The sequence below is a fragment of the Oncorhynchus nerka genome, linkage group LG25 (assembly GCF_034236695.1).
Source record: "Oncorhynchus nerka isolate Pitt River linkage group LG25, Oner_Uvic_2.0, whole genome shotgun sequence".
Lineage (NCBI taxonomy): Eukaryota > Metazoa > Chordata > Actinopteri > Salmoniformes > Salmonidae > Oncorhynchus > Oncorhynchus nerka.
In genome coordinates, this window is record NC_088420.1 from 37,503,542 (window position 1) to 37,520,205 (window position 16,664).

General features: G+C 44.6%; 1 protein-coding gene across 2 annotated transcripts; it reads right to left on the reverse strand.

Moving 5' to 3' along the window:
• Nucleotides 1–247: 247 nt before the first annotated feature.
• Nucleotides 248–16,664, reverse strand: LOC115109465 (inosine-5'-monophosphate dehydrogenase 1b). Of its 2 annotated transcripts, XM_029634376.2 has the most exons (16): nt 15,300–16,664; nt 14,260–14,358; nt 13,401–13,449; nt 8,209–8,310; nt 7,907–7,981; nt 7,511–7,717; nt 7,275–7,362; nt 6,941–7,140; nt 6,768–6,858; nt 6,564–6,659; nt 6,288–6,431; nt 6,001–6,145; nt 5,751–5,894; nt 5,559–5,642; nt 5,258–5,354; nt 3,223–3,311 (listed from the first exon to the last, which is right to left on the reverse strand). In XM_029634376.2, the coding sequence occupies exons 1-15, from the start codon at nt 15,533–15,535 to the stop codon at nt 5,270–5,272; spliced, it is 1,845 nt and encodes a 614-aa protein (XP_029490236.1). In that variant the 5' UTR covers nt 15,536–16,664; the 3' UTR covers nt 3,223–3,311; nt 5,258–5,269. The 2 variants fall into 2 exon arrangements, with proteins under 2 accessions (XP_029490237.1, XP_029490236.1); XM_029634377.2 differs by lacking the exon at nt 5,258–5,354 and having other exon boundaries at nt 248–3,311.

Consider the following 16,664-nt stretch of genomic DNA (forward strand, 5'->3'; position numbering starts at 1 on the left):
CATGATTTGGATAGCCACACACATATCAATATAAAAGGTCCCACAGTTGACAGTGCATGTCAAAGCAATGAGGTCAAAATAATTGTTCGTAGAGCTTTGAGACACGATTGTGTCGAGGCACAGATCTGGGGAAGGCTACCCAACAAACATTCTGCAGCATTGAAGGTCCCCAAGAACACAGTAGACTCCATAATTCTTAAATTAAAGAAATTTGGAACCACCAAGACTCTTCCAAGCAAATGGGGGGAGGCTCACTCTGACAGAGCTCCAGAGTTAATCTGTGGAGTTGGGAGAACCTTTCAGAAGGACAACCATCTCTGCAGCACTCCATTAATTTTTGCCACTCCTCAGTGAGTTTGCCAAAAAGGTACCTAAAGGACTCTCAGACCATGACAAACAAGATTAGATAGTCTGATGAAACCAAGATTGAACTATTTGGCCTGAATGCCAAGCGGCATGTCTGGAGGAAACCTGGCACCATCCCTAGGGTGGTAGCACCATGCTGTGGGGATGTTTTTCAGCGGCAGAGACTGGGAGACTAGTCAGAATCAAGGGAAAGATTAACCAAGCAATGTACAGAGAGATGCTTGATGAAAACCTGTTCCAGAGCACTCAGGACCTCAGACTGGGGCGAAGGTTCACCTTCCAACAGGACAATGACCCTAAGCACACAGCCAAGACAACGCAGAAGTGGCCCAGCCAGAGCCCGGAACTTGAACCCAATCTAAAATCTCTGGATAGATCTGAAAATAGCTGTGCAGCGACGCTCCCCATCCAACCTGACAGAGCTTGAGAGTGAAAGAAGAATGAGAAAAACTCCCCAAATACAGATGTGCCAAGCATGTAGCGTCATGCGAAAGACAAGGCTGAAATCGCTGCCAAAGGTGCTTCAACAAAAGGTATTATTATTTTTTATATACAGTTGAAGTCGGAAGTTTACATACACTTAGGTTTGAGTCATTAAAACTCGTTTTTTTTAACCACTCCACAAAATGTCTTGTTAACAAACTATAGTTTTGGCAATTCAGTTAGGACGTCTACTTTGTGCATGACACAAGTTTTCCAACGATTGTTACCAGACAGACTATTTCACTATATCACAATTCCAGTGGGTCAGAAGTTTACATACACTAAGTTGACTGTGCCTTTAAACAGCTTGGAAAATTCCAGAAAATGATGTCATGGCTTAACAAGATTCTGATAAGCTAATTGACATCATTTGAGTCAATTGGAGGTGTACCTGTGGATGTATTTCAAGGCATATCTTCAAACTCAGTGCCTCGTTGCTTGACATCATGGGAAAATCAAAAGAAATCAGCAAAGACCTCAATTTTTTCCCCCAAATGCCTGAAGGTACCACGTTCATCTGTACAAATAATAGTACACAAGTATAAACACTATAGGACCACGCAGCCGTCATACCACTCAGGACAGAAACACGTTCTGTCTCCTAGAGATGAGCGTACTTTGGTGCGAAAAGTGCAAATCAATTCCAGAACAACAGCAAAGGACCTTGTGAAGATGCTGGAGGAAACAGGTACAAAAGTATGTATATCCACAGTAAAACAAGTCCTATATTGACATACCCTGAAAGGCAGCTCAGCAAGGAAGAAGCCACTGCTCCAAAACCGCCATAAAAAGCCAGAATACGGTTTGCAACTGCACATGGGGACAAAGATCGCACTTTTTGGAGAAATGTCCTCTGGTCTGATGAAACAATAATAGAACTGTTTGGCCATAATGACCATCGTTATGTTTGGAGGAAAAAGGGGGAGGCTTGAAAGCCAAAGAACACCCTCCCAACCGTGAAGAACGGGGGTGGCAGCCTCATGTTGTGGGAGTGCTTTGTTGCAGGAGGGACTGGTGCACTTCACAAAATAGATGGCATAATGAGTGAGGAAAATTGTGGATATATTGAAGCATCATCTCAAGACATCAGTCAGGAAGTTAAAGCTTGATCGCAAATGGGTCTTACAAATGGACAATGACCCCAAGCATACTTCCAAAGTTGTGGCAAAATGGCTTAAGGACAACAAAGTCAAGGTATTGGAGTGGCCATCACAAAGCCCCGACTTCAATCCTATAGAAAATGTGTGGGCAGAACTGAAAAAGTGTGTGCGAGCAATTAGGCCTACAAACCTGACTCAGTTACACCAGCTCTTTCAGGAGGAATGGGCCAAAATTCACCCAACTTGAGGAAAGCTACCCGCAACGTTTGACCCAAGTTAAACAATTTAAAGGCAATGCTACCAAATACTAATTGAGTGTATATAAACTTATGACCCACTGGGAATGTGATGAAAGAAATAAATCACTCTACTATCATTCTGACATTTCACTTACTTGACTGACCTAAGACAGGGAATTTTTACTAGGATTAAATATCAGGAATTGTGGGCTATTGCATGTAGATTGATGAGAAAAAACAATTTAATCAATTTTAGAATAAGGCTGTAACGCAACATATGTGGAGAAAGTGAAGGGGTCTGAATACTTTCCAAATGCACTCAAATACATCATATCATATTATTAACACCACAGATTAGGCCAAAGTCACTGTACAATCACCCCGTCATCAGAAAACACACATAACATGAATGAAAACACATCCCAAATCTTAGTGAACTTCACACGAAAAATATGTGTGATTCTCTTTTTTTTCCTTCAAACTGATGAGAATCCAATGAAAAACAGATTCCAGCACTATCCACAGTATAGACTCCATGTGCTGTCTTAAGGCGCTGTGATTATCCCTGATTGAAGGCTAACGCCTACCGTGGCTTTGGTCCTCTCTACAGTAGAGCCACACTAACAGACCTCTAGGCTATTCCATATGGTCATCAACACTACTGTACATTCAAATACATCTGAGACATAGGACCATGATCAACCAAAACTGGTATAAAGAGTTCCAGGGTACGTAAAGTAGTTCACAGTATTCACAGTTCTACATGCGCTACATACCTTATACAGCCTGATGGCTCTGTGCCATGACCCAGGTACATGTGACCATTGAACGTTAGTCCCTAGTCCCTGTAGATTATGTCATAACATCAATCAAGTCAGAGGTGACTTTATGGTCCCTCAAAAGCATCTTACAACACAGAGACAGAGAGAGATAGTGGGTGGGAGGAGAAGAGAGGAGTCAGCGGTCTTATGTATAGCCAAAAGGTTATGTGATGGTTGAATTGAGTAGTGGTTGTAGGTAGGTCACATGTATCTATTGTGCCTGGTGGCTGCTGGTGGGGGTACGCTGGGAGCTGCTCGTGTGCTTCTTCTCGCTCCTCCCTCAGTATAGCCGCTTCTCATAACTACAGGAGGACAACACACAGACAACAATCAGGAATGCAAGTCAAGTCTCATTGAAACTCATATCAGACTAGATATACTAGATTGAGGGTTTTATCAAGTTGTCAGGGCTTTAAAAAGTCCTTATCTGTACTTCTAACCCTGAGTCTTCCTGAAAACAAAAAGATAAAGAGAAAATTGCAGTAGGAAAGGTTGTGAGCACAGGGAGAATGTACTTACATGGCACAAAATAATATCTATGATGAGAGCATATGAGTAAGAGAAAGAGAGAAGACATTTTGACTTAACTTCCTTCAGTACTACTGAAGGGGTAGGCAATTACAGTGCATTGGGAAAGTATTCAGACCCTGACTTTTTCCACATTACAGACTTACTCTAAAATGGATTAAATTCTACAATCTACACACAATACCCCATAATGACAAAGCAAAAACAGGTTTTTAGATTTTTTTTAAATGTATAAAAAAAATATATAGATATCACATTTACATAAGTATTCAGATGCTTTACTCAGTACTTTGTCGAAACACCTTTGGCAGCGATTAGCCTCGAGTCTTCTTGGGAATGACGCTACAAGCGTGGCACACCTGTATTTGGGGAGTTTCTCCCATTCTTCTCTACAGATCCTCTCAACCTCCATCAGGTTGGATGTCGAGCGTCGCTGCACAGTTATTTCCAGGTCTCTCCAGAGATGGCTCTGGCTGGGCCACTCAAGGACACTCGTGCTTTGTCTTGGCTGTGTGCTTAGGGTTGTTGTCCTATTGGAAGGTGCACCTTCACCCTAGTCTTAGGTCCTTAGCGCTCTGGAACAGATTTTCATCAGGCATCTCTCTACTTTGCTCCGTTCCATCTTTCCCTCGATCCTGACTAGTCTCCCATTCCCTGCCACTGAATTAAAAAACACAGCATGATGCAACCACCACCATGCTTCACCGTAGGGATGTTGCCAGGTTTCCTCAAGACGTGACGCTTGGCATTCAGGCCAAAGAGTTTAATCTTGGTTTCATCAGTCCAGAGAATCTTGTTGTCAGAGTTTTTAGGTGCTTTTTTGGCAAACTCCAAGCGGGCTGTCATGTGCCGTTTACTGAGGTGTGGCTTCTGTCTGGCCACTCTATCATAAAGGCCTGATTGGTGGAGCGCTGCAGAGATGGAGAAATTTCCAGAAGGACAGCCATCTCCACAGAGGAACTCTGGAGCTCTGTCAGAGTGACCATCAGGTTTTTGGTCACCTCCCTGACCAAGGCCCTTCTCCCCTGATTGTTCAGTTCAACCGGGCAGACAGCTCTAGGAAGAGTCTTGGTGGTTCCAAAAATTTTCCATTTAAGAATGATGGAGGCGACTGTGTTCTTGTGGACCTTCAATGCTGCAGACAATTTTTGGTACCCTTCACCAGATCTGTGCCTCGACACAATCCTGTCTATGAGCTCTACGGACAATTGCTTCGACCTCATGGCTTGGTTTTTGCTCTGACATGCACTGTCAACTGTGGGACCTTATATAGACAGGTGTTTGCATTTCCAAATCATCTCCAATCAATTGAATATACCACAGGTGAACTCCAATCAAGTTGTAGAAACATCTCAACGATCAATGGAAACAGGATGCACCTGAGCTCAATTTCAAGTCTCATAGCAAAGGGTCTGAATATTTATTTACATAAGTTATCTGTTTTACATTTTTAATACATTTGCAAAAATGTCTAAAAACCTGTTTTCACTTTGTCATTATGGGGTATTTTGTGTAGATTGATGAGGAACATTTTTTATTTAATACATTTTAGAATAAGGCTGTAATGTGATACAATTTGGAAACCTGGAAGGGGTTCGAATACTTTCCGAATGCACTGTATATCCGCAAATGGCCAGTGTGGTTGCAGGATTAGGCCCCAGCTAAAGCGGTTACAATTCTAGCACAATAAATTAACCAATCATAGTCAAAACGTAATTACTTGCATCTGCTGTTACTGCTTTGGTTGGAGCGAAAGCCTGCACCCACAATGGACCTCGTATGGTAAGACTGCCAATCCCCGGTTTAAGTAGCAACTCCTAAACAACATGTAGTCAAGGAGATACGGACGCCACTGGTGAGAACAAACACACACACACTACCACCCAGAGCAAAGTTAAAGTTAAAGGACACGTCGGACAGAACATGAGACAAAAGGACAGGTTAGTCGATCACAGAGGAGAGGAGCACAAGATCTATAAGGAATTCCAGAGGAAAGGATGTGTAAGCGATACCAGACTTACGAGTGCAGCCCGTGTACTCCCCCCTCAACCTGAGCTGACATGGTCCTCTTCTCAAACTTCAGCTCCCCAGAGTACATCATGGACCTGGAATAACATACAACAATACATCACAAAAAATGGAACAGAGACACACAGATCATATCAAAGAAGTGGAATACAATAACACAGTCTAACATCTGTTCATAGACAAACCGCAGTATGCAGAGGCTCTTGGCTCCGATGTCTTGGCAGCCATGTTGTATGCCAGCAATGAGATAGGGGGCAAATTTATGGATGGAGCCTTTATCCTGGACCGACCCTGACACACCCTGAGCCACCTTCACCTTGTCCCCCTCACTGTCGAGACACACACACACATCCCCCTCACTGTGGAGTTACACACATCTCTCTCCTTAGCACTATTACTGAAAATAAACAAAACAATCTGTCTCGCTCTCTCGACCTGAAGTAGCGTTTCTGGCTGCTGCTGTTCTTCTCCATGGCGTCAAGGGAGCCCATCCCGCGATACTTCTTTAGTCGCACGCCGTCCGAGAAGAAATACTCCCCCGGGGCCTCCGTGGTAGCCGCGAGCAATGACCCCATCATCACTGAGGGCACAGAGGTCAGGTGTCAGAAGTGAAAGGAGGTAAAAGTCTGACCATCAATAGTAGCCTATGATGTGGATTTTCCTGTTTATGGAAAAAGGTTAAATATGCTGGGTGGGTTCAACACACACATACACACACACACCTGTGGATGCCCCGAGAGCGAGAGCTTTGACCACGTGTCCAACGGTCTGGATGCCTCCGTCTGCAATGACAGGCACACCGAAACGCCTGGCATACTCTGCCACCTTGTACACTGATGTACCCTGGGGACGCCCACATGCCATCACTGGCACACAGCACAAAGCAACATGTCAGCAATTCACAAATAGTTTGTATTTTTAACTAAACAGTCAAACTTCTCTCCTCCCTCCCTCTCCTTCTCCCTCCCCATTTGCTATTCTGCTCTGTCTCTCCGTACCTTCCTGGGTGATGCAGATGGAGCCACAGCCCATCCCCACCCTCAGAGCATCCACACCCGCATCTATCAGATTCTTAGCCTGTGCTGCAGTCACCACTACAGAGAATGAAAATAGAGGTTGGGGAGAAAGAGAGAGAGAGACAGAGTGAAAATGCAAGAGAGATTAACGTGAGAGGCATTGCTAGAGAAGAAGAGCAGACTCACCGTTTCCTCCCACCACCTGTAGTTCAGGGTATTTCTGTTTGATGTAGTTGATCATGTTGATCTGATAGACAGAGTTCCCCTGGGAGGAGTCCTACATGGTAAACAGACATGGGTTAGAGAGGAGTGGAACGCAAAAATACAATATAATAACCCAACTCCTTCCCCAGACCCACCAGCACCACCATGTCGACACCAGCCTGCATCAGCAGGTCCAGTCTGTACTTGTCCTCCTCTCTGGTTCCAATGGCAGCTCCACACAACAGCTGCTTCCTGGAGTCTTTAGAGGCCAGAGGGTAGTCTCTGTTCTTCTTCAGGTCTGTCCTCGCTATGATGGCCACCAGCTCATCACTGTCATTCACTATGGGCAGCTTACCTAAGAGAGACAGAGGACACAAAAGGAGAACTTCTCTAAAAATTATTTCATTTACCAAACAGAGATAGATATTTGATCATGTCCTGTCTGAGTAAAGAGTCTCTACAGAACATTGTGTTACTACCATATGGTACCTTTCTTGCTGCGCTGCAGGATATCGTTGGCTTCTTTCAGTGTTACACCAGCTGGTGCAACCACTAAATCTTCCCTCTTTGTCATGGCCTGCAAGAATCAACCATACATGTAAACCTCGCAGGAATAGTATTCAATAAGACAAGTCACCCAGTTAACAATATATGTGTTGACAATTGTAATGACTGTATGTCCAAACAAACATGTCATTCAAAACATGTCAAGCACAAACACACACCTCTTCCAGGGGTTTGTCATGGTCTTTCTCGGAAAGGAAGTCGATGTCTCGGGAGGTGACGATACCCACCAGCTTGCTTCCCATCTTTCCTGTCTCTGTGACGGGGATGCCAGAGAAGCCGTGGCGGACCTTGGCTTCGAACACGTCTCCCACCGTGTGGTGAGGACTCATTACCACCGGGTCTGTGATGAAACCCTGCTCAAATTTCTGACAAATAAATAATGTAAGAAACATTATTCAGCAAATGTACCAGGAGGTTTGAGTGTATTCACATACTGTTATATTGTCACAATGTAATTTGACATGATACTTTATACTGTTGATGTAGTGGTATATCAATATATTTGTAAATCAATATATATCTGTAGGTTGTCCAACCGCTAGCCTCCATCTTACCTTGACCAAGCGGACCTCGTTGGCTTGGAACTCTGGAGTACAGTTATGGTGCATGATCCCGATCCCTCCCATGAGCTACGACACACAGTGAACTGACCAATCAGGGTTAGCCAAACAAGATGTTTGCCCAATGAGACTTCAATATACCAGAGTCCAGGTATTATCACACATTTTTGGGGGGCGCAATACATAAAAACCCACAACCAAAAATACCACTAGTGTATGAAGTGTTGTGACAGATTTGTGGCCTTGTCTTATTGGTGTTGGCTGGGTGAGAAGGTGAGGAGTGGCTCTATACTCACAGCCATAGCGATGGCCATGGAGGACTCAGTGACTGTATCCATGGGAGATGAGATTAGAGGGGTCTTCAGGGTGATCTTCCTGGTCAGAGCTGAAGTCAGGTCCTGGGAACAGGAAGTAGACGTCACACTAATATCACATTACAGTGATGGAAAAAAACATAACTACAAAAATAATAGCACCCTTTCAACCAAATATCTGTGACTGAGGCAAGACCAATCAGAACATGCAATACCTCATTGCCATTAGGTGGCACCATGGACATGAGCTGTCCCTGTTAAATCCTGATTATACAGTCAAATACCACAGGGGATATACCCTTCTGGCAGTAAAGAACAAACAAGCTAAAAACACCAGCACCTGTAGCCTACTAAAGCAATTACACAGGACATGAATCTGACTCGCAGCCATGAGGGACTGGTGTTGTTGTTCTCATCAGTGTTGTTCAAATCAAATTCTATTGGTCGAGAACACATATTTTGCAGATGTTATTGCAAGTGTAGAAAAAATTATTATGTTCCTAGCTCCAACAGAGCAGTACAAAACAATACACGCAAATCCCCCCCAAAATAAATAAAGGATTTAAGAAATATAGAAATATTAGAACGAGTAATGTCAGAGTCCGGAATGTAAGTATATACGCATATGATGGTGTGTATAAACAGTATATGAATAGAAAAGGTGTGTACAGCAGTAGTTATATAGATTGAGCCTTCATTAGAATACAGTATATACATATGAAGTGGGTAAAACAGTATGTAAATCTTATTAAAAAGTGACTGGGCAGAGGCCAGCTAGTGGTGACTATTTAATAGTGTCCTGGAGATAGAAACTGTTTTTCAGTCTCTCTGTCCCAGCTGATGCACCTGTACCGTCTCTGCTTTCTAGATGGTAGCGGGGTGAACATGCCGTGGCTCTGGTGGCTGAGGTACTTGATGATCTTCTTGGCCTTCCTGTGACACCGGGTGCTGTAGATGTCCTAAAGCAGTGGTTCCCAAACTTTTTATAGTCCCGTACCCCTTCAAACATTCAACCTCCAGCTGCGTACCCCCTCTAGCACCAGGACCAGTGCACTCTCAAATGTTGATTTTTGCCATCATTGTAAGCCGGCCACACACACACTACACATTTATTAAATATGAGAATGAGTTTGTCACAAACCGGCTCGTGGGAAGTGACAAAGAGCTCTTATAGGACCAGGGCACAAATAATAATAATCAATCATTTTTCTCTTTATTTAGCCATCTTACAAATAAAACTTTATTTGTTAATCGAAAATTGTGAATAACTCATCACAGGTTAATGAGAAGGGTGTGCTTGAAAGGATGCACATAACTCTGCAATGTTGGGTTGTATTGGAAAGAGTGTCAGTATTATATCATTTTCCACACACAGTCTGTGCCTGTATTTAGTTTTTCATGCTAGTGAGGGCCGAGAATCCACTCTCACATAAGTATGTTGTTGCAAAGGGCATCAGTATCTTAACAGCGCGATTTGCCAAGGCAGGATACTCTGAGCGCAGCCCAATCCAGAAATCTGGCAGTGGCTTCTGACTAAATTCAATTTTCATAGAACCGCTTGTTGCAATTTCAATGAGGCTCGCATTCAGATATCGGTAAGTGGACTGGAGGCAGGGCATGAAAGGTAAAACAAATCCAGTTGTTTGTGTCATCCGTTTAGGGAAAGTACCTGCGTAATTGCGCACCAAACTCACTCAGGTGCTTCGCTACATCACATGACATTGTCCGTAAGCTTGAGTTCATTTGCACACAAAAAAAAATCATACAATGATGGAAAGACCTGTGTGTTGTCCTTGTTAATGCAGACAGAGAAGAGCTCCAACTTCTTAATCATTGCACATTGAGTAGCATATTGAATATAGTTGCGGAGAGTCCCTGTAATCCTAGATTCAGATCATTCATTTGAGAAAAAACATCACCCAGATGGCCAGTTGTGTGAGAATCTTGTTATCATGCATGGGGTCAGATGAGCGAAAATTATGGTCAGTAAAGAACTTGAAGCTCATTTCTCAATTTAAAAAAAAAAGTGTCAATACTTTGCCCCTTGATAACCAGCGCACTTTTGTATGTTGTAAAAGCGTTACATGATCGCTGCCCATATCATTGCATAGTGCAGAAAATATATTAGAGTTCAGGGGCCTTGCTTAAATTAACAAAGTTAACCATTTTCACTGTAGTGTCCAAAACATCTTTCAAGCTGTCAGGCATTCCTTTGGCAGCAAGAGCCTCTCGGTGGATGCTGCAGTGGCGTCGAGAGCAACTGCTTGCACGCTCGTTACTACTCCACTATGTCTCCCTGTCATGGCTTTGCGCCATCAGTACAGATACCAACACATCTTGACTACAAAAGTTCAAGTAATGTCACAAAGCTGTCCAGTACTTAAAAAAAATATCCTCTTAATTGACCCCCCATAAATGTAACGAACATATACCAGGAGCTGTGCCAGGCCTGCCACGTCTGTTGACTCATCCAGCTGTAACACATACATTTCACTGGCTTGTATGCAAAGCAGGAATTGTTTTGAAGGAATTGTCTGTATCGTTTTTTTGGCCTTTCCCCCAGCATTATCCCAGCCATATCCGTGGCAGCAGGAAGAATTAAGTCCTCCACAGTAGTATGGGGCTTGCCTGTCCTAGCCACTCGGTAGCTCACCATATAAAATGCTTCTAGCCCTTTCTTATTAATGATATCTGTTGCTTGTATTCATGTCTTACTACTCAAATTCTTAATTCTCGCTCAAAATCTCCCATGGCTTGTTTTTGAAATTGGCATGTTTTGCTTCTAAAATTCTGTGCAAGAGTGAAGGTTTCATCGAGCTATGAGATACTTTTGCACATATAACACACTGTGGCTGAGGAAAGGCACTACTCCCAATATAAGTGAACCACAAATCAATGTAGTTCTCATCATATTTGCGCCTCTTCGATGGTCCAACGTCTCTGTCTGTTGTTCAGTGCTTTCCCGGGTAAGTGGGCAGTAGCTCTTTGACAGTTGTGAATCTGATGCAGCCAGTGTCCATGCTAGCTGGGCTAACAACAAAATGTAGAATTACTGATGCTAGCATTGGATATGCTCGTGGAAGCAGAACAACTTGTGTTGTCGACAGGTGTAGGTGTCGTACTGCTGGTAGTAGCAGTACTACCAGTAGAGCTTGTATGTGTCTTTATGGACGCGGGCCATACTTTTTTTAACCATTTATAATTTTTCGAGTGAACGGAATGAGCAGCAGCTACGTTTGGCTACATATGAACCGTTAGTGGAATCCCCATGAGAGAGTAATGGTTAATGTGATTGGATGTTAATTATTTGACTAGGCTACCTGTATTTGGCATTGTCTTTGTTATTTCGCTGAACACTAGATGGTTTCATTTTATTTTTGGCAGTGAAACGAGGCTACTCTGGTGACAAAAAAAAAAAAAAAAAAACAAAAAAAAAAGTGAATCACCCCGACGGCATTGTGCGTACCCCTGGGGAATACCTGTCCTAGAGGGCAGGCAGTGTACCCCCGGTGTACCGTTGGGCTGACCGCATCACTGTCTGGAGAGCCATGCGGTTGCGGACGGTGCAGTTGCCGTACCACACGGTGATACAGTCTGACAGGATGCTCTCAGTGGTACATCTAGAAGTTTGTGAGGGTCTTAGAGGACTAAAGACTAATTTCTTCAGCTTCCTGAGGTTGAAAAGGCACTGTTGCACCTTTTTCACCACACTGTTAGTGTGGATGGATCATTTCAGGTTGTCAGTTATGTACACGCCAAGGAACTTCAATCTTTTCACCCTTTCCACTGCGGCCCTGTCGATGTGGATGGGGGCATGCTCCCTCTGTGGTCTCCTGAAATCCAAGATCAGTTTGTTCATTTTGTTGAAGTTGAGGGAGAGGATATTTCCTCGCACCACTCCACCAGGGTCCTCACCTCCTCCCTGTAGGCTGTAATCAGGCTACTACTGTTGTGTCGTCTGTAAACTTGTTGACTGAGTTGGAGACGGCCGTGGCCACGCGGTCATGGGTAGACAGGGAGTACAGGAGGGGGCTGAGCACCCACTCTTTTGGGGCCCTCGTGTTGAGGATCTGTGTAGCGGACGTGTTGTTGCCTACCATCACCATTCGGGGTCAGCCTGTCAGGAAGTCCAGAACCCAGTTGCACAGGGTGGGGTTTCTGACCCAGGGCCCCGAGCTTAATGATGAGCTAAAAGGGCCCTATGGTGTTGAAGGCTGAGCTGTAGTCAATGAGAAGCATTCTTACATAGGTATTCCTCTTGTCCTGATTGGGAAGGGCAGTGTGAAGTGCTATGGTGATTGCGTCATCAGTGGATCTGTTGAGGCAGTGTGTAGAAACAATTTGGACATCTTGAAGCAAGTGGGGACAACAGACTGGGACAGGGAGAGATTGAACAGGTCCGTAAACACTCCAGCCAGCTGATCTGCACATGCTCTAAGGTCACGGCTAGTGATGCTGTCTGGGCAGGCAGCCTTGTGAGGGTTAACACACTTAAATGTCTAAATCACGTCGGCCACGGAGAACGAGAGCTTACAGTCGTCGTGAGCGACGGCACTGTGTTATCCTTGATTGTGTTTAACCTGTCCGGGAGCAAGGCGTCGGGGTCCGCGACGTGGCTTGTTTTCCCTTCATAATCCGTGATTGTCTGGAGTCTCTACAAAATAGAATTGCAACTCTACTTTACCTCTGTACTGACATTTTGTCTGTTTGATTTCCTTACTGAGGGAATAGCTGGGATGTTTGTACTCGTCCATGTTCCCACTTACCTTAACGTAGTAAAATGTGGTGGTTCGCTCTTTCAGTTTTGCATGGATGCTGCCATCTATCCACGGTGTGTGTGTGTGTGTGTGTTTTGCCCTGGGCATGTTTGCACAGGCACAGAAGCGGAGAATCCCTTTGAGGTCTCAAGTGTGTGTGTGTGTGTGTGTGTGTGTGTGTACACGTTATTCAACTGAGAGAAACACTCAACAACCTCCAGTCCTCAGAGAGACAGAGGACCACATGAGAGAAGTTGCTGCACACACACACGACTTCTATGTACGTCTGGTTATGATATCATTTGTATTTGTATGTTCCAGACAACAGCAATGGAGTTGACTAAAGCTGTAGCACGGCTATAATATTGTATATGTAGCTTTGTTGTTATTAGCAATGAAAAGGTCAAACAAACTCACCACGTCATCAGAGTTAAAGTCTATGAAACCAGGAAGAATCAGGAAATCACTGTAGAAAGAGAGGGAGGGGAGAGAGAGAAAACATTGTACGGTCAGACACAAGTCCTTTTGCCAAACAGTGAGAAAACTGATTGGTGAACTCTCCCCACTCCTTGCCTCCCATCACCAGTCCTCTGTCTGAACCCTAACCCCTGGCCAGCACAGCATCACATCCCTACACCCTTAACCACTCTGCATATCACACATACACCCTCACACAGTGTGTATTGGAGATAAAGCCTCTTTATAATACTCCCACTGTACGGGATGTGATGATTTGATTGTCTCTCTGTGTAAACCTCCATTAGGGCTGATAACACTATTGTGCTCATTCTAATTTTAAAGTAAGGATGCATAATGATCCTTCTCCTACTGTTCTGGTCTCACCATATCATCTCAGCAGTCAGTGAGTGTTTGTTTTTACTCTCGGGGCAGCAACATGATGTCTGGCTCTGAAGTTTGCCAAATTATATGACCACAACAGTCAACCTGGCAGCAGGGTCTTATACATGCGTTTCAGAGCTCTCTGAGTTATCGGGAACTGTGAGCACATCTGTTATACTTCTGTAGTTGCCACATAAGTAAACAATTCAGCAATCAGCAACATGGACAGCACAGCGAGCAGCACTCACCAACAACGCGGTTTCAGCACCGCTGTCATAGATAGCGCCATGCACCTGTTGAGGGTGTGGCTACAGGCTGAAGGCCTCTTCATGGACTCCCTCTTTCATAACTTTAAATTGCACAATTATAGCAATTTCAATCAATATCATTGGAAATGCTGCTCTCTAACTCTGGTAGAATGTATACAAAATATTACTTGTATGTGAGTCCGTCCCCGACAGAGAAGAGCTGCTGAGCCGTTAGTCCATCTTCAGGCACGTACCCTGTCCCTCCACTGATCAGATAGTCAGCCATGCTGAAACACACACACACACACTTACATTCTTTCCTCTCTCCCATATACTGTCCATAGGCATAACCCTGTTGACCATAATGGAGGCGAAGAACTTCTAGAATCTACTCTAATGCAGGATTTGTAGTTTTCACCCTGCAGATTAAACATGGACATATTTAATGATGTAATCCCCCATAATACCGCATCTCCATGTTTCATCTTCATGACTGTTTGTGAAATTTCAAAGAGCGCCTGGGTAGAATACATGATCGTAAGTAAACTACATTTTTTGTTGTTGTTGCTCAACAGTTTATCCACCTTTTGCGTAAAAATGCATTGAAAGTATAAGGAGCGTTACTTTTTTCACTGCGACAAGCGGTCAGAGTTTACCCACCTATTTTTCTTTTAACCACATCACTGATGTGGAGAGCTGGCTGTAACCTACCATTTCTTGTTTTTACGTGATACAAGGGAATACACTGAATGCAGTGGTCTTTCTTCAGCACCTTATGATTATGGATGGATGTAGGACAACATCACAAGTTTACCTTCAGTGTGGTTGTTTACCTCTTGGTTACATAAATACGTTGGCTCTGTAGTCTGGATGTGTTGGCCAACCTACAGACTCTATAACCCTGTCAATGGAAACTCAGTCTGTGTGATGGTCATGCAGCAGGTAAGAAGCTTTAGTTACATCACTGTCTCTTGGGTAGCAGCTAACTAGGATTTATAAAGCTCACTGACCACCTCAATGAAAAAACCTTGACTGGCAGATTAATATTTTGGCAGTTACTGTAGTTCATGTGGATGAAAGCCAGTAATTCTAGACTAGACTAGTGGCTTCTGGGACCCTGTAAGGGCTTCGTTCCTGATTGTTAGGGCAATTGAAGGTTAGCTGATTATGACTAGCACAGTATAGCGGTTTTGTTTCTCACCTGTGTGTGTGTGTGTGTCTGACTCACCTCTCAGGTTCATATCCGGCTTGGATGCGTGTGGCACTGTATCTCTGCGCGGCTGTCTCGTGGCCGTGAGGGTTGGTGTGTGTGTAGGCTCCATGGGTGTTGGTGTGTGTGTGTTCCCCTTCGAGGGGCAAGAGACGCGGCCTAGCGGGCTCGGTATCACCAACGATATGGCGGTAGTCGATCTGGTAGGTGTCACGCTCACCTTCACCAAACCGGTCGTAGCCTTGACCCTCCATCCCAGAGAAATCCAGAGGAAACCGAAGCCTCTCGCACACTTAAGGCCACACTCGCGTCTCAAATGCACATTCAATGCCTGACAACTACAATGAGTCACACACCTGACATGTCACACACACACATCTGCACATCAAATGCCACAAGAAAAGTCTTCCCCAGTGTGTGTTCTTTCTCTAACACACAGCTGACACAGAGTGGTCTGTGTCACACTCGTTATAAGAAATACACAGACACACACTCTCACTGCTGTGTCTTATCTCTTATGACGATATCGGTAGGACAAATTGAAATCATCCGGTCTCTGTCTTTAGGGTATTCTCCTGTCTTCTAGCTTCTCTGCAGATACAGTGCATGGGAGTTGAGGCCTGAGATAGAATGACAGTTCCCTCTCTCTCTCAGTCAGACAGAAGAAGGGTGGGTCACGTTGCAGGCTCAGAAGGCCTTTGAGGAGGACCCGATTTTAGAGAGTCGAGCTGGAGCTGAAGTCCCAGGTCCTGGGTGAGGCTGAGTGAGTGTCACCTAGATGTCCCCTGGATGTTCCCCGGCCTCAGGCAGTGAGGTGAGCCCCAACAAGGAGCGAGGAGAGGATGCTGTGAGGGTAGAGCACCCCCCCCTGAGTCCTGGAGAGCCCTGGGAGCTGAGCTAGTGGAAGTGTGAGAGACAGAGAGCAGTTTGTTTCTGAGACTACCAGACTCTATTTTCCTCCACTCTCCTCTCTTGTCTTAGCTCTGTTTGTGACTGTAGCAGACGTCAGTCCTACAAAGAGGATTGGAGGAATTAAAGCAGGAGTGGAGGGAGGAGAGAGGGAGTGAGAGTGGAGTGATAGAGGGGGCGGAGGGAACGGTTGGGGGTGGCGAGATGACACACTTTCCCTTCCCAGTATCGCCATGGTGAGGGGAGTGTGTGTTACCAGTCTCTGACAGCTTTGTGTAGGCAGGTTAGCTAAACTAAACTCTGTGCTGCTCTGAACCCATTGACTGAGCAGAGGGTGACTGGGTTGCTAGGGACGCTCTCAGGAACATCATCTGCAGATGACTGCTTGTGACAAGTACTGAGGGATTGGATCTAAAAAGCCTCTTCAATACTCACTTACAGTCTCTCTCTCTCTCTTGTATACTCTCTTTCTTT